This window comes from Narcine bancroftii, chromosome 5 (assembly GCF_036971445.1).
Source record: "Narcine bancroftii isolate sNarBan1 chromosome 5, sNarBan1.hap1, whole genome shotgun sequence".
NCBI lineage: Eukaryota > Metazoa > Chordata > Chondrichthyes > Torpediniformes > Narcinidae > Narcine > Narcine bancroftii.
The window spans coordinates 10417467-10435550 of record NC_091473.1 but is presented as its reverse complement, the minus strand read 5'-3'; the positions used below and the strand labels follow the sequence as shown (position 1 = coordinate 10435550).

General features: G+C 42.3%; 1 protein-coding gene across 3 annotated transcripts in view; it reads left to right on the top strand.

Moving 5' to 3' along the window:
- LOC138762622 (calcium/calmodulin-dependent protein kinase type 1-like) overlaps positions 1-17793 on the top strand; it is a 258451-nt gene extending 240658 nt beyond the window's left edge. For 2 of the 3 annotated variants that reach the window (XM_069936254.1, XM_069936253.1), the window contains 6 exons: positions 6405-6480; positions 8484-8596; positions 10869-10947; positions 11225-11312; positions 12662-12800; positions 17567-17793. In XM_069936254.1, the coding sequence (XP_069792355.1) occupies positions 6405-6480; positions 8484-8596; positions 10869-10947; positions 11225-11312; positions 12662-12800; positions 17567-17676 (605 nt within the window). In that variant the 3' untranslated portion in view covers positions 17677-17793. Of the gene's footprint in view, positions 1-6404; positions 6481-8483; positions 8597-10868; positions 10948-11224; positions 11313-12661; positions 12801-17320 lie in introns of all 3 variants that reach the window. The other variant, XM_069936255.1, reaches the window with a different exon arrangement.
- Positions 17794-18084: the final 291 nt, after the last annotated feature.

Genomic DNA, 18084 nt, shown 5'->3' with positions numbered 1-18084 from the left:
CACCATCATTTTAGTCTTGATTGAAGGTCTTAAATTCTCAGTTCACAAATAATTATAAAGCACTTTTAAACATTATATTTTCTCTTTCACTCACAATTATGTTTTCCACACAAAGAATCGGCCCTCTTCTCAAAGACAGCAAATGTGATTATTTTCTTCTACGGTGAATTCATAAACCTAGACAAAGGTTAAACGAAGTGACCAAGCACAAAAATAAACCCATTAGAATTCTGTCCAGCAAAGTGGAACACAGGATCAGTGGCTATTGAATTAATGAAGACCACTTGTCATTCACAAGGTTTCAACCCCTGTATGTCACAGGGTTTTGACTTCTGTGAACTCCAAGTTGAACTGTTCCAAAACTGAACTCAAAATGTCTGAATTTGGTAATATATTGCTCCAAAACATGTGACAGTTACATCAGGGATGAGGTGAGTCCCAATTCTTGGAAACCACATGATCATCAGTTTTATTTCTACCAGAATTCTGTTCTATTTTCAAAACCATTCCATGTCCATAACAACCTTTGGCCTCTTCTCTGTTCAAGAGGCTTAAGTGGCTTTGATTAGAGGTAGATAGCTCTAATTAAGACTCACTTGAAATCCATTAGCTCTGTCTGTCAAAGACACATCGACTCCGAGAATGAACTCTCTTCTCAGAAACAAAGGTTCTCTATAAATGTGCTGTGATCTGTGTGTTTTTTTTCTTTGGCTTGGCTTCGCGGACGAAGATTTATGGAGGGGGTAAAAAGTCCACGTCAGCTGCAGGCTCGTTTGTGGCTGACCAGTCCGATGCGGGACAGGCAGACACGATTGCAGCGGTTGCAAGGGAAAATTGGTTGGTTGGGGTTGGGTGTTGGGTTTTTCCTCCTTTGCCTTTTGTCAGTGAGGTGGGCTCTGCGGTCTTCTTCAAAGGAGGCTGCTGCCCGCCAAACTGTGAGGCGCCAAGATGCACGGTTTGAGGCGTTATCAGCCCACTGGCGGTGGTCAATGTGGCAGGCACCAAGAGATTTCTTTAGGCAGTTCTTGTACAGGAGGCATTGGCTGAGCAGGTCTACGGGGGGGTGGTGGGGGGGTTTTCCTTTGTATGTCAGTGCGAATGAAGGTGTAGTCTTCAAGTCAAGTTTGTCGTCATCTGATTGTACAAGTACAACCCATCGAAACAGCGTTCTCCCGCCCTCAGTGCAAAACATTCACACAACCAGACATAGCACACATACAAGCTGAAGCATGATCGATTGCATGAAGACTGAAGTTGCCAAAACTGAAGGCATTTATTTACGAGATGGACAGCATCCCTTTTTTTTTGAAGACTTTATTTAAAATTTTATAACATGAATACAATAAAGAATTAGATTTAAAGAAAAATTTTAAAAAATTAAAATAATATGATTACAATATTACATCAGAAAACTACACACACACCCACCCACTCCCCCCCCCCCCCCCCGGTAATTGTAAAAGCATCAGAGGGTGAGTAAAATAAAAGCTGCACTTACCGGGACTTGGGCTCAGTCAGGTCAGACTCGGGGTCGGAGGAGACAGTGAGTCAGTGCCTGGTGTCGGGTGAGAGGAGGAGGAGCCGGGAGTTAATTGGGATTAATTGGTAAGGGGCTAATAAAAGGAGTAGAAAAGGAGGGAGCGGCATTATAGTAAGAAAGGAGGAAATGGAGTCAGTTGGGGTAGTTAAGTGCTCCAATTGTGGGATGTGGGAAATCAGAGACTGCACAGCTGTTCCTGATGACTACACCTGCAAAAGGTGCATCCAATTGCATATAATGAGTGACCGTGTTAGGGAGCTTGAGCTGCAATTGGATGAACTGAGGATCATAAGGGAAGCAGAGGCAGTGATAGAGAGGAGTCACAGGGAAACAATCACCCCTAGAAGGCAAGAGTCAGGGAATTGGGTGACTGTGAGGAAAGGAGGGAGAGCGCCAGTGCAGAGTACCCCTGTGGAAGTGCCCCTCAGCAACATGTATTTGGCTTTGGATACTGTTGGGGGGGAACAGCATATCAGGGACGAGTTGTGGGGGTCAGGTATCTGGCACAGGGGCTGCCCCTGAGGTTCAGAAGGGAAAGAAGGATAAGAATAGGATTCTTGTAGTTGGGGACTCATTAGTCAGAGGGACAGATAGGAGGTTTGTTGGATGAGATCGGGGATCCAGGTTGGTCTGTTGCCTCCCTGGTGCCAGGGTCAGGGATATCTCTGATCGAGTACATAGCATTCTGCAAGGGAAAGGAGAATAGCCAAAAGTCGTGGTCCATGTGGGGACCAATGACTTAGTGGGAATGAGGTCCTGAAACAGGATTATGTAGAATTAGGTAGGAAGTTAAAAAACAGGACCTCCAAGGTAGTAATCTCTGGATTGCTGCCCATGCCACGAGCTAGTGAGGGTAGAAATAGGAGGATGTGGAGGATGAATGCATGGCTAAAGAGATGGTGCAGGGGGCAAGGGATAAGATTTCTGGATCATTGGGATCTCTTCTGGGGAAGGTTGGACCTGTACAAGAGGGACGGACTTCACTTGAACTGGAGGGGGACCAATGTGCTGGCAAGCAGATTTGCTAGAGCTGTTGGGGAAGGTTTAAACTAGTTTGGCAGGGGCGTGGGGAACAGTGTGAGAGCAGTGTCCAGGGAGTATTGTCACCTAGCTAGGAATAAAAAAGATAACAAAGGTAGGATGGAGATTAGGGTAGAAGGTAAAAAAGAGAATATATGTGAGGGTCATTCTCTGAGATGCATATATTTTAATGCAAGAAGCATAGTGAACAAGGTAGATGACCTGAGAGCATGGATAGATACTTGGGGTCACGATATTGTGGCAATTAGTGAGACCTGGCTACAGGAGGGGCAGGACTGGCAACTTAATATTCCAGGATACATTTGTTTTAGATGTGATAGATCAGGGGGTAAAAAAGGAGGAGGAGTTGCTCTGCTTGTTAAGGAGGACATTACTGCCATGAGGTGGCAGGATGGTATGGAGGGATTGACCAGTGAGGCTGTTTGGGTGGAATTGAGGAATGGAGGAGGCAAGAGGGTGCTAATAGGGGTGTATTACAGACCACCAAATGGGCCAAGAAAATTAGAGGAACAAATTTGTAGGGAGATAACGTATATGTGTGAAAATCATAAGGTAGTGATCATGGGAGATTTTAACTTCCCACACATTGATTGGGATACCCATACGGTTCGAGGGCTGGATGGGCTGGAGTTCGTTAAATGTGTTCAGGATTGTTTTCTAAATCAGTTAGTAGAAGAACCAACTCGGGATGGTGTAATACTGGATCTCCTGTTAGGGAATGAGCTAGGTCAGGTAGCGGACATTAATGTTGGAGAACCAATTGGGTCTAGTGATCATAATTCTGTTAGTTTTAGGGTAGTTTTAGGGAAGAGCAAGGAGAGGCCTAAAGTTGAGGTTCTGGATTGGAAAAGAGCAAATTTCGAAGGAATAAGAAGGGATTTGGGGAGTATTGAGTGGGGCAGGATATTTTCAGGTAAGGATGTTAATGAAAAATGGAGGATATTCAAAAAAGAAATTTTGAGGGTACAGAGTAGTTATGTCCCAGTGTGGATCAAAGGAAAGGCTGGAAGTCATAGGGAGGCTTGGTTTTCGAGGAATATTGGAAATTTGGTTAAGAGGAAAAGGGAGGTGTACAAGAGGTATAAAGAGCAGGGACCTGAGAAGTTGAAGGAGGACTACAAGAGGTGTAGAAGGAATCTTAAGAAAGAAATTAGAAAGGCCAAAAAAAGGCATGAAGAGGCTTTGGCTGACAGAGTAAAAATAAAGGGTTTCTATAAGTACATTAAAAGTAAAAGATTAGTGAGAGATAAAATTGGACCCCTTGTAGATAGCGAGGGTAGGTTGAGTGAGAAGTCTGAGGAAATGGGGGAAATTTTGAATAATTTCTTTGCCTCGGTATTCACTAGGGAAAAAAATGTTGAACCAGTTGAAGTAAAGAAAAATAGTGGGGAGGTCATGAAGCATATAAGGATAACTGAGGAGGTAGTGATGGCTGTGTTAAAAAAGATAAAGGTGGATAAATCTCCCGGACCGGACAAAATATTCCCTACGACACTCAGGGAGGCTAGTGGACAGTTAGTGGGGCCATTAACAGAGATATTTAGGATGTCACTGGCCACGGGGGTGGTACCAAAGGATTGGAGGGTGGCACATGTGGTTCCTCTGTTTAAGAAAGGGTCCAAATGCAAACCTGGGAATTATAGGCCTGTAAGTCTGACGTCTGTGGTGGGCAAGTTGATGGAAAGTGTTCTGAGGGATGCTATTTACAAATTTTTGGAGGTACAGGGATTGATAGGGAGTAATCAGCATGGTTTTGTCAGGGGTAGATCATGCTTGACAAACCTGATTGAGTTCTTTGAGGGGGTTACAAAAAAGGTTGATGAAGGGAAAGCTGTGGATGTTGTCTATTTGGACTTTAGTAAAGCTTTTGACAAAGTTCCCCACAGGAGGTTAGGAAAAAAAGGTGGAGGCATTAGGTATAAATAAGGAGGTAGTGAAATGGATTCAGCAGTGGTTGGATGGGAGGTGTCAGAGAGTAGTGGTAGAAAATTGTTTGTCCAATTGGAGGCCGATGACTAGTGGAGTTCCTCAGGGTTCGGTCCTGGGACCACTATTATTTGTTATATATATTAACGATCTGGATGTAGGGGTGGAGAATTGGATAAGCAAGTTTGCGGATGACACAAAGATTAGTGGTGTTGTGGACAGTGAGGTAGATTACCGTAGATTAAAAGGTGATTTAGGAAGGCTGGAGGTGTGGGCTGAGAAATGGCTGATGGAATTTAATACAGATAAATGTGAGGTGCTACATTTTGGAAAGGCAAATTTAAATAGGTCATATACAATATTAATAGTCTAACTTAAAATTAGTCCAACCCTCCCCCCCCAAATAAAGAGTGAAGAGTTAATAAAATTAACAATATTATATATGGAAAAAAATACCCACTTACAAAAAAAGAGATAAAACTTAACCTAAGAAAAATTCTAACAACAAAAAAAATTGTCAATACTAAAATATCACGCTTAAACATATATTTAAATCAAACTTAAATGCATATAATTAGCAAACGGAGTCCACTTTAACTTATAAAAAGACATTTTATCCTGAATTAAAAAAGATATCCTTTCCATAATAAAACAAAATTTCATTTCCAAATACCACTTATCTAAAGTTAATATATTTCTATCTTTCCAAGTAAGTGCTATACATTTCTTAGCCACGACTAAAGCTAAATAGATAAATGAAATCTGATAATCCTCTAAACCTAAATCAATTAATGATTGCATGTTCCCTAATAAAAATATATTGGGATCTAATACAAGATGAATATTATATAAACTGTTAAAAATAGATTGAATACCTTTCCAAAACTGTTGCAATCGATCACAAAGCCAAATAGTATGCAAAAAAGTATTGGCCGTCTGATCACATCGAAAACAAGAATCCAACTTACTAAGACCAAATTTTTTAAATTTCTCCAGCGTTAAATATAGCTGATGAATAAATGGACAGCATCCCTGTGTTGTTCGCTCACACTGACCCAGACTTGAACTGGGGGCTGACTTGTGGCATGACAGCCTCTATGGGGAAGAAAGTGGAGGAGTCACGAGCTGGCCAGTGAGAGCAGGGTCAACTAGGAAGGGTCGTATAATTTACTTAAAACAAATATGTACAATAGTGGTTTCACCACATTCACCCCCTTTGCTGAAATCTGGACCACCCGAGGTTCTGGATTTCTCAGAAACACTCTGCTTCTGTGTGCGAGCATACGTAAGTGCCACAGATGCACAGTGGCAACAAGTGTCCACATGGAAGTCGCTGAAATGTAAGAAAAAATATTTATTGGCTTTTTTGTAGTTTGTACTTTGTATAAAAAAAATGTTTCGTTAATAAACTATCACAATTTACCTGTTTATTCTCCTTAAATTTGAATTTTAAAAGTACCGCCCGAGGATCCAGAAAATCCAAAAATTGCCAAGTAGACCAGATTTTAGGACTTTTACTGTATGTGCAAACAAATAAATAAATATTGTTTAGGAAATATGAGAGTCGTGGATGGTTAGTTTGAGCTGTTCTTTTGGTCGTGCTCCTTCTCACTGCTGTGGGAAGAAGCTGTTCCTCAGCCTGGTGATGCTGGCTCTGATCCTCCTGTATCTCTTCCCTGACGGGAGCAGCTGAAAGATGCTGCATACAGGCTGAAAGGGGTCCTCAATGATTCCCTGTTCATGATGACCAGACGGAAAAGGATATACCTAATGGTGAAGCAAGTGCTTGATTTGAAAGCGAACTCAGATGTGTGTTACTATTTACGTCAACTGGCTGTTACCGGATGGATGGTCTGTCCTCTGCTAATCTGTTCCAATTGTTGACATGTCTCCTCAGCTCCAGAGGTCCTGGCCCAGAAACCCTACAGTAAAGCAGTCGATTGCTGGTCCATAGGAGTCATCTCCTACATTTTGTAAGTTGCGATCAAGTGGTCCTGCATTTGACAACGGGCAAGTGGGCAGCGTCATGCTGACTTGTTAAAAAGTTCCCTTCGAGTGTCACCAAGGGTTGAATGTTCCTTTAAATGCTTTCAATCTGAATTCACACAATGGCTGGAAGGTCCAGTTTGAAATGTGGAAGGATAATCACAAAATGCCCCATGCTAAGAGGAGCCAGAAGGGTGGCCTTCTGAAGTGATGGACTAGTGGAGGTTGTGGGCACTCTTGCTGTTGAAGTGACACCAGGAACACATGGAGATCTATTCTGCAGGGGCTAAGAATGAAAGGCATTCAGCCTTCTCTGCTGTAATGATCCATCAGATCCCACACATTTAATTGGAAGTTGTTCAAAACTGTCAATTTATGTTAAAATGGATGGTGGGGCTGTCTACCTAAGCAATGTTCTTACCCTCACTGTTCTGGCTTCAGAAGAAAGAAATATTTGCACTTAAGCAGCATAGAACCATAGAATACTACACCACAGAAAACAGGCCATTCGGCCATTCTAGTCTGCACCAACCATAATTCTGCAAGTCCCATTCCAAGTCTCCATAACCCTCCAGACCTCTCCCATCTATGTATTTATCTAACTCGTTCTTAAAACTCACGATCGAGCCCACCACATCAGTTGGAAGCTCATTCCACATTCCCACCACTCTTTGAGTGAAGAACTTCCCCATAACCTTAAAACTAAGACCTCTCGTATTTATCTTCCCCAATCTAAATGGAAAAAGCCTACTCACATCCACTCTGTCTATACCTCTCAAAATCTTGTAAATCTCTATCAAATCTCCCCTCATTCTTCTTCGCTCCAAGGAATAAAGTCCTAACCTGTTTAATCTTTCCCTGTAACTCAGCTCTTGAAGACCCGGCAACATCCGAGTAAATCTTCTCTGCACTCTTTCAATCTTATTGATAGCCTTCCTGTAGTTAGGTGACCAGACACATAATATTCCAAATTTGGCCTCACCAATGTCTTAAACAACTTCATCATAACACCCCAACTCTTATACTCAATACTTTGATTTATAAAGGCTGAGATGCCAAAAACTTTCTTTACATCCCTGTCCACTTGCGATGCCACCTTCAGGGAACAATTTATCTATATTCCTAGATTTCTCTGCTCCTTCACACTCCACAGTGCCCCACTATTTACTGTGTATGTCCTACCTTCGTTTGCCATTCCAAAATGTATCACCTCGCACTTGTCTGCATTAAACTCCATCTGCCATTTTTTTGGGCCATTCTCCCAATTGGTCCAGATCCCTCTGCAAAGCTTTGAAAATCTTCCTCGCTGTCCACAACACCTCCTATCTTTGTGTCATCAGCAAACTTGCTGATCAAATTTACTACATTATCATTCAGATCTTTGATATAGATGACAAACAACACAGATCCCTGAGGCCCACCACTAGCCACAAGCCTCCACTCTGAGAAGCAATTTCCCACATCCACTCTCTGTTTTCTTCAACACAGCCAGTTACAAATCCAGTTTACAACCTCTCCATGGATACCTCGTGTCTGAACCTTCTGAACTAGCCTCCTATGTGGGACCTTGTCAAAGGCTTTACCTTCATCTACCTTCTTGGTAATTTCCTCTAAAAATTCTACAGGATTCGTTTAACACAAAGGCATGCTGACTGTCCTTACTCAGCCCATAGCTGCCCAAATACCTATATATCCTGTCTCTCAGAACACCCTCCAATATTTTATTTACTACTGATGTCAGGCTCACCTTCCTGTAATTATAATAAGCATCTTTAATGTGTCTTCCAGAATGTGCTAGATTGCATTATAGTTAACAAAGTACTTTTTAAAATCCAGTCACTAGTGGAATACAGGAAAGGCACTCACAATGCCAGGTGATAAAGACCAGATGATCTGCTCTGGTGAAGTGAAACAAGGGAAGGATATGGATGAGGGGATTAACTCTTGAGAAGGTTTGTCTGATGGTTCCTTTCCATGTCTTTATCTGCAGACTGTGTGGTTATCCTCCATTCTACGATGAAAATGATGCAAAGCTCTTTGAGCAGATTCTGAAGGCTGAATATGAATTTGATTCTCCATACTGGGACGATATTTCTGACTCTGGTACAACCTCATTGATATATTTGATCGTTCTATTGAGTTTCCGAGATCTGCTCACTGGGTTTCTTGAGACTGGGATCACATGCAGAGCCATATAGTTGTGGACTGACCAAACTGCAGGAATCACCTAATTTAAAAAAAAATATATAAAGATGTTTAATTTTATGGCATCTCCTTGTGGGCTGGGAGAGGGGACTAGTCCAGAGAGCACCTTGTCCCAGGTGTGTGCAAGAGGAAACATTCAGGTTGACAGCGGAGTCTGGAAAGACTCAATAGACAAGGCAGCACCTATTGAGAGATAAAATGGGCTAACATTTAAAATTGTCATCTTGCGTTGAACCTGTCTGCTCAGACAGCACAATTAAGATATCTATCAGATTTTTATCAAACAAGGGAAAAACCAGATTGGACCAGGAGAGAGCTAGATAAAATAGGGGAGAAGGTACCAGAACATATACTTTATAAGTGGGATGAAAAACTGGTGCAATATAGAAGTTCACTAGTACTGCACCATCTGCTCAACATTTGGAAGAAGATTCATGTAGAAAGGAAAAAAACAAATTACCAGCTACCAAAATTAATATTGACGCAAAATCAACTAATCCCTTTCAAAATAGATAACCTTTCCTTTAGAGAATGGGAGAGAAAAGGGATTAAAAGAATAGAAAATTGATTTTTGGGAAATAATTTATTATCATTTGAACAAACGAAGAACAAATATGGAATAACTCAAGGTACAATGTTTGCATACCATCAAATGAAAACCTACTTAAAGGACAAACTGGGAAGCAGACTGAGATTACCTGACCAGAAGGAAGCAGTTTTGAATATGTGATTACAGACACAATGATAATTAAAAGATTTATAACAAACATGTACATAAACGAGAGTTGAAAAAGTTTGGGATGGGTAGGGGAGAAGTTCCTAACAATGAGTTCATTATTTTCAAAAAGCAGGGGATTGATTAAAATCTGCACCTTGGTTGGAGACAGCTCTAAATATTCCTTTGTGTGTTTAACTACTAAAAGATGTCAGAGCAGAAATAGGCTCTTCAGTCCATTGAGTCTGCCCCACCATTTAATCATGAGCTGACCCATTTTCATAAAGCTCCACTGCATGACCTTCTCCCCATACCCTTTGATGCTCGGGATAATCAAGAACTTATCAATCCCTCCCTTAAATACATCAATGACTTGGCCTCCACCTCTGCCTGAGGCAACACATTCCACAAATTTACCACCCTCTGGCTGATGAAATAATTGTAGCCACTGAGGTATTTTAGCTCCATGTGCTGCTGGAGGATGCACAGTAGCTCATTTGCAAACTGTCAATTCATGCACACAATATGTTATGATGACCTGATATGTGACCTGGCTGAGTTTCTTCATTTATGTGAAGTGGCTATGTGTGATCCTTCATCCAAACCTGGAAGAGGAGTGGTTTTCAACATTTCATTCCACGGACAATACCTCTAACATGGTACTAGATTGTCAGCCTAGATATCTGTGCTCAAATCCCTGGAGCGGGACTTGAACCTATAATGAAAGGGTAATTACACTGGCCAACAAATTGTTTCAAAACATTTACTTCCTGAAATAAAATGGGAGATTATGATAAACAACTTCAAGCTGAACATAAAGATAATTTCAGATTTGCTGTATTACATAGGAAGTTGGAGAAACATGAACTTTTATTGAATTGAATGCTTGGACTGACCAAAACAGTTTGCTTTGTGGGCAATAAACTAGTAGACTTAAAATATGACAGATGTGGTGATACAACCACTGAACTGTCTGTGACTGCCTGCGCCTGTCTACATTCCTGCCTGTAGGGGGCAACCCACTGTACTTGCAGGAAGGTAACCTGCGAGGCTGGCTTCACCTACACCCTGCCAATCACTGGCCCTGTATAAAGGCTCACACTGGCCTTTGTGTAAGCAGTAGAACAGATGGAGCCAGAAGGGATACTGAACCTCGTGTTCAGCCTTCGTAGTTTGAGCATGTTTGTTCACACTGCAGCACCTCACAAAAAAATGACAAATAGGTTGTATCTAAAAAAGCCCAGAATGAATTAGGAAAATGTTAAGTTGATTTTCATGATCAGCAGTCCAAAATCCATAAAATACACCCCAAAGTGTGCTAGCTGATGTTTACCTGATTTTGTTTTAAATTTTGTAGGGTGAATGTGTTGCTGGGTAACAAGCTCTTAAGAACTGTGCATGTCTCTTTTTCCATCACTCTGTATCCATTAACATTTTATGTGGCTTCACTTTCAGCCAAAGATTTTATTCAACATCTGATGGAGAAGGATCCAAATAAACGTTACACTTGTGATCAAGCTTTGCAGCATCCCTGGTAAGCTTGGGTCTGAATTGCAGCAGTTCTCTGTGGCAAATCTGAACTTTAGTGGAGGTTGGGTGGGAAATGCTGATTACATTTTGTGACTTACTGTACTAAGGTTCAAACTTTGCTTTAGATGGGGCCTGTGCCTTAGCTCAAATGATAATGATCTCAGTTGGCCATTCAACTTATATTCTTGAGTTCTGTTGCATAATTCTGCCCTGCAATAATAATTGTTATCTATGATACTGGCTAGCATTTTTATAGCAAACTTTTCCCCTTTACCATGCAGGATTGCTGGTGACACAGCCTTGGATAAGAATATCCATGAGTCAGTTAGTGCGCAAATCAAGAAGAATTTTGCAAAAAGTAAATGGAAGGTAGGTCCCCTCAGGCAGTAGTATATTGGAGTTTGTGAATTTGCATTGATCTGACAAGATTTGATCCCCAATCCTTCATGTGAGGCAATTACTGCTAATCATTTGGGATTGTATCATGATGTAGTATCTCAGAAGGTTTGGACTTGGAAGCCTCTATATTATAAGTGAACATTTTTTTAAGAGTTGCTATTTATACCACAATATTAATGAAAACATTTAACAGTAAATCCCTAGAATTCTTATTCTATAGGGCACAGGCTGTGGAGGTTAGGGGAATAGAGCCCTTGACTAACATCCTAAAGCACAAAATCTGTACAGGGTGATGACCAAACATTAGGAAGGATGTGAAGATCCAAGGAAAGATGCAGTAAAGATTTTCTTGAATGGCTGCGGAGATGATGGACTGCAGCTGGAACTTTATACAGTGAAACCCTGTTATAACGTGATTGTTGGGGTCCATAAAATCTCATCGCAAAAAAAAACCAGGTTCACGGTAAATCGGTGTTTCCCTGTACTTCCCTGTTTAATTTGCATACCCACATCGTTTGCATTTCTCCTTTATTTGGAATATCCCAGTTATTCCGTATGTATTTTAAATCAATCAGGTAGCCCGACGTCCCCCGCTCCTGCCAGCAACCCATCGTCCCCCACTCCTGCCGGCAATCTGACATCTCCCGCTCCTGCCGGGAGCTCAACGTCCCCCGCTCCTGCCGGCAGCCCGACTTCCCACTCCTGCTGGGAGCCCGAAGCCCGAGTCCAATGACTCATCGTGTTATATCCAAATTTGTGTTAAATTGGGACATGTAAAATCGGGTTTTCACTGTACTGTGGGAATTTGTACTGTTCTCATCAGAGAAAATAAATTTCAATGGAAATTATGGGTTTGCATTGAGCAAATCAAGAGAAGCTGTTTGCAATAGTTCAAGGACCAGGGACTCATTAAAATAAAGAGCAAAAGGCAGAGAGGAGAATGAAGCTGATTATTGTGAACTATGTCTATAAGTGTGGTGGAAGCCGAGTTTGATTAGATCTTTCAAATGTTAAAGGGATAGATGAAGGAAAAGAACTGATGGGGCTGCAATACAGGAAGTGAATGGGTTTCAATCAGTTGTTCTACTGGAGCCAGCATGGATTCAATGGACCAAATGGCATCTAGTACGTAAATTCTACATTTCCATGACCAATGAGGATCAGGGGATTTGACCCTGAGGCCTTCATTTTATGTATGGATGCTAAAATTATCTTGTGGCTTTACAACACAAATGAAAGGTGACAATGTGTTTGTATCTTCCTCCTTTATCTTCTCCTCCCATCAGTAAAACGGAGCTTTTTCCATCATCTTCCAACAGCAAGCCTTTAATGCCACAGCCGTGATACGTCACATGAGGAAACTGCATTTGGGCTCTAGCCAAGAGGGGTCAGTGCAGAACACGCCAACCAGCCCCTGTGATGGAACACTTCTGGTACCAGGAGGGAACTCAAAGAATGGTGAGAGTTTGAGGTTGTTCTCCTGCACGTGAGATGTGCTGCAGATTGTGTTAACTCGGTGGCACGGTGTCACATTTAGCAGCGCAACTGTTTCACAGCTCGTGTGACCTAGGTTTAACCCTGGCATCTGGTGCCATGTGTGTGTAATTTGCCCATTTTTCCAGCGACAGCTCGGGATTCTTCTGGGCACTCCTTTTTCCGTCCATTTCCAAGACTAATAGTTTGATGGTGGCTACTGTAAATTACCCTAGAGCAGTGGTTCTCAATCCTTTTCTTTCCACTCACATACCACATTAAGTAATCCATATTGCAGTGAACTGAGATTCACTGGTGGTTTGTTATACTGATGGCTGCCTCCACTTCCATCTACCCATATATAACCCTGGTTTCCCACTTAAACCCTGAGCCCCTCTGAAGACCACTGTAAGATCCTACCCTCAGTTACAATCTAACAAAAGCATATGTTCTCCCTTCAGTTGTGAGAGCTTTTATTCATGTTACAATTTTATTAGCTTATTCCCTAATGATGGAAGTGCTACTCAGCCTGATATGTTGCTGATAGACCCTCTGTTCCCTGACATGGATGAGCAATTCATGTACTGGCTAGACCTGCTTCCAGGCCTACTTGAACGCGACCAGACACATCTTCCACACCGATGAACTCAGGAGGTCCGCACTCATTTCAAGGGTATGAACGAAAGGGTATGCAGTCATCAGGGACTGCACTACATATGATGCTGTGGTCAAGGCTTTGAAGGCTTAGTACCTGAAGTTGCAAAACAAGGTCCTAGTGAGACACTGATTCGCTCTACATCACCAGCGGCCAGGAGAGACCATTGATGACTACCTGCTGGATCTGTGGACGCTTGCCAAGAAGTGCAGGTACGAAATGGCTATGGGCTGCATTCGAGAGGAAGATCAGATCCGGGACACACTAGTCGCAGGGGTCCGCTCGAGGTACATGAGGCAGCGACTGCTCAAGTCGGGTAAGAAGGACCTGGCCAAATCGTTGAAACAGGCCAAGCTCGAGAACGATGACCTCAAAGCAAGTGAGCTCACTCACCCAGGCGACCCGTTCCCTTCCAAGGACTGGCTACTCCCACTACCCCAACCCTGACAGCTGCCACTTCCTGTGTTAGTGAGCGCTCCCATAATAGGGAGTACTTTTTCTGCAGCAAGAGCCAGCATCCCCGAACACGTTGCCCAGCTAAAGACTCAGTGTCAATTTTAAGGGACCTCTCCCCTCCACAAACGGGAACATTTTCTTCCTTTCACTGATGAGTACTCCTGCTTCCTGTTTGCCATTCCGTGTCCAGACATGCCCACTTCGTCAGTCATAAAGGCCCTAGTTTCCAGTTTTGCCCTGTTTGGGTATCCCGGCTATATTCATAGTGACCGGGGCTCATCCTTTATGAGTGACGAGCTACGTCAGTACCTGCTGGTGAGGGGCATCGCATTCAGCAAGACTACTAGCTACAACCCCCGGGAGAATGGACAGGTTGAAAAGGAAAATGCCACAGTCTGGAAGGCTATCAAACTATCAAACAGAGTCATGGGAAGTAAGGAAAACAAACAGTGAGGGCATGGAACCCATACAGATTAAAGAGGAGGAAGTGCTTGCTGTCTTAAAGCAAATAAGGGTGGATAAATCCCCAGGGCCTGCAGGAGGCTGGTGTAGAAATTACAGGGGCTCTGACAGAAATACTTAAAATGTCCTTAGCCTGAGGATTGGAGGGTAGCTCATGTTGTGCCATGTTTATAAAAGACTCCAAAAGTAATCCTGTAAATTATAGGCCAGTGAGCCTGATTTCAGCAGTAGGAAAATTATTGGAAGGTTTTCTAAGAGATCAGATATACAATCATTTGGATAGCCATGGACTGATTAGAGATCGTCAACATGGCTTTATGCATGGTAGGCCATGTTTAACCAATCTTGTAGAGTTTTTTGAGGAGGTTACCCGGAAAGCTGAAGAAGAAAAGGCTGTGGATGTTGTCTACATGAACTTTAGTAAAGGCTTTATCAAGGACCCACATGGGAGGTTAATCAGCAAGGTTCAGGTGCCAGGTATTCATGGTGAAATAGTGAACTGGATTTAATAATGGCTGGACAGGAGAAGCCAGAGAATAGTGGTGGATGATTGCTTCTCAGACCGGAGGCCTGTGACTAGTGGTGTTCTTCAGGGCTTGGTCCTGGGACCATTGTTGTTTGTTATCTATATCATTGATCTGGATGATAATGTGGGAAATTGGATTAGCAAGTTTGCAGATGACACTAAGATTGGAGGTGTTATGGACAGCGAAGAAGGTTTTCAAAGCTTGCAGAGGGATCTGGACCAGCTGGAAAAATGGGCTGAAAAATGGCAGATGGAATTTAATGAAGACAAGTCTGAGGTGTTGCATTTTGGAAGGACAAACCAAGAAAGGGCATACTTTGTAAAAGGTGGGGTACTGAAGGACCTGGGAATAGATATACATAATTCCCTGAAATTGGAGACACAGGTCAATAGGGTTGTAAAGAGAGCTTTTGGATGAGATTTAAACCTGTATCTATTAACCATAAGTATTCCTACAGACCATTGGTCCAGAAATGAACTAATTCACTATGGTATCCTCAAGATAATTATAAGAAGCCAAATCAAGTACAACCGACAAATAAAACCATAAGACATAGGGGCAGAAATAGGCTATACTCAGCCCATCAATTTAAGTGCCCCACCATTACCCCACTCAGCTCCACTGCCTGGCTTTCTCCCCATAACCTTTGATGTCCTGGATAATCATGAACCTATCAATCTCTCCCTTAAATATGCCCAATGATCTGGTCTCCACAACCGCTGGTGGCAACAAATTCCACAGATTCACCACTCTCTGGCTGATGAAATACCTGAACAGATGCCTTTAAATCCTGAACGTGCCCTCTTGTCCTAGGCCAGTGGTTCTCAACCTTTTTCTTTCCACTCACATTCCGCTTTAAGTATTCCCTATGCCATAGGTACTCTGTGATTAGTAAGGGATTGCTTAAGGTGGGATGTGGGTGGAAAGAAAAAGTTTGAAAACCACGGTTTTAATTGTACCTAAATGATTCGTTATCTGCATGGTTTCATAACTCCAAAAGAAATGTGCCAATGACAATTTTTCTCAAGTAAAATCGGGTTTAGAGCAGTGATTTTCAACCTTCCCTTCCCACCCACATACCACCTTAATCAATCACAGAGCACCGATGGCATAGGGCATAGGGATTACTTAAAGTGGGATGTGAGTGGAAAGAAAAAGATTGAGAACCTACTCTCTCTGCATATCTGTTCCTCTATCTTTTTTTTTTAAATTAAAAAAAATTTTTAGACAATCACACTCTGACAAGCCAATTCGGCCCTACGAGTCTGGGCCACCCAGTTCACACCCCATTAATCTACAACCTCCACTACATTTTTGAAGGCTGGGAGGAAACCGGAGACCCCGGGGAAAACTCACACAGACATGGGGAGAACGTACAAACTCCTTACGGGCAGTGAGGGATTCAAACCCAGGTGCGGTCCCGATCGCTGGCTCTGTAAAGGCGTTGCGGCAACTGCTACGCCAATCATGTCACCCCCTATCCCTTGGTGACTGTTGGGAGGCCCATAATCTAACTCTTTTCTTATTTTTGATTTCTACTCCTTTTGTCTCAGTGGATGAGGTCTCCAGGATGCCCGCTCTGTGCATTTGAGACACTCTCCCTAATTATCAATGCAAACCTTCCACCTTTCTATCCTGTCTAAAATGTCTAAACTCGTGAACATTGAACTGTCCCTCTTATCACCAAATTTGTAAGACCACAGATTCTTAATTCCACGCGCTGATCCAGATTCTAATCTCGTCTGCCTTTCCCAGAATATTCCTTACATTAAATAGAGACATTCCAGCCCATCAATCTCACGGTGTTCATTTAAACTCTCTTCCTTTCAGTCTTCCCATAACACATCTAGTTTACTAGATGTGCAGTAACAAAAAATATGTTCTGAAACTTTATGAGAAAATTTCCCATCAGTGTTTCCAGCGAGCATCAGGCTGGCTGCCTAAACACTAGCAGAAGCCAAAATACTTCCAAATGGATTGTATGCCAGAGTTTGCAACCATCTCTGTATCAGAGTCTCCGAGTGCATCAGCTCCATTGATCCGTGGATGGTGCCTGACCCACAGAGTTCTTTCATCTGCTCACTGTTTGCCCCATTCATGTGGTAGTAGAGTCAGTAAAAGAGCAGCTAACCTTTTCAGGGATGTGACATAGACAGTAAAACCTCTGGTATCCGGCACCTCTGGGGATTGGTAGATTCCAGATAAGTATATCTTCCAATTTCTTGAGACTTACAATACCTAATACACCTGCATTAAGAATAAACAGTTTAAAAGACAAAAATATTATACGATACTCACAGTGAACAAACTTCACTTGCAAAATTTACTATTTTAAACTTGCATATTTTTGCCTGTTATTTGTTTATTTCATTTTTAAAATTTATTTTCCTCTTTTTTTTTTCCAGTTGCTTGAGGCTGCCAGTTGCCTGAATTCCAGATACCAGGGGATTAACTGTATTATGCCAAACGGATCAACATTGTGTTCTTCTTCAGAGTTGAAATTGGCTTGATTAGGATCGTGGCGTCCTTACGATGAATTTTCGTGCCAGATACTTTCTATACAGCATTTTATAATGGTGCATTTCAGAATCAGGTGCGAAATGCCTCACCCGTCTTTCATGACTGTAACAGTATCCTCCTTCTATTTCAAGGTTCACCCTGTGAAGAATTCCCTCTCTCTTCCTCTCCACACTCTGCCGGAACAACAGAACAGACCTTGGTGACCGCTCATTCTCACAGCTGCCAGTACAACCGAGTCTAAGTCCAGATGGAGCCTGTCGATATTCTGGTTACTGATGACGTTGCCTGGGCTCAGAGGCAATTTAAATACAACACTCATTCCATACACAGTACATATTACCTGAGAGCCTTGGGGGGAAGGGGGTGGTGGTGGGGGGGGGGGGGGGGGGTGGGGAAGTTGTGCTTCTGAATGCTCTTCAACCTTTCTGTTTGCCAGAATGTCAATCTAATAGAAGTTCTGTCTGTGATATGATTATTGCTTCTGGGTGTGAGCATGTGACATTCCAGGGTGGTGAATATTTGATCATAAGCTGTCTTTTAAATTCCACACCTGGGGGAAAAAAAATTACAGAACAAGTTAAACGTCAAATCTATGTGACAGCCTGAGAATTTGAGTATTCTAAATGTTTTAAATTTCTGATTGAAATGT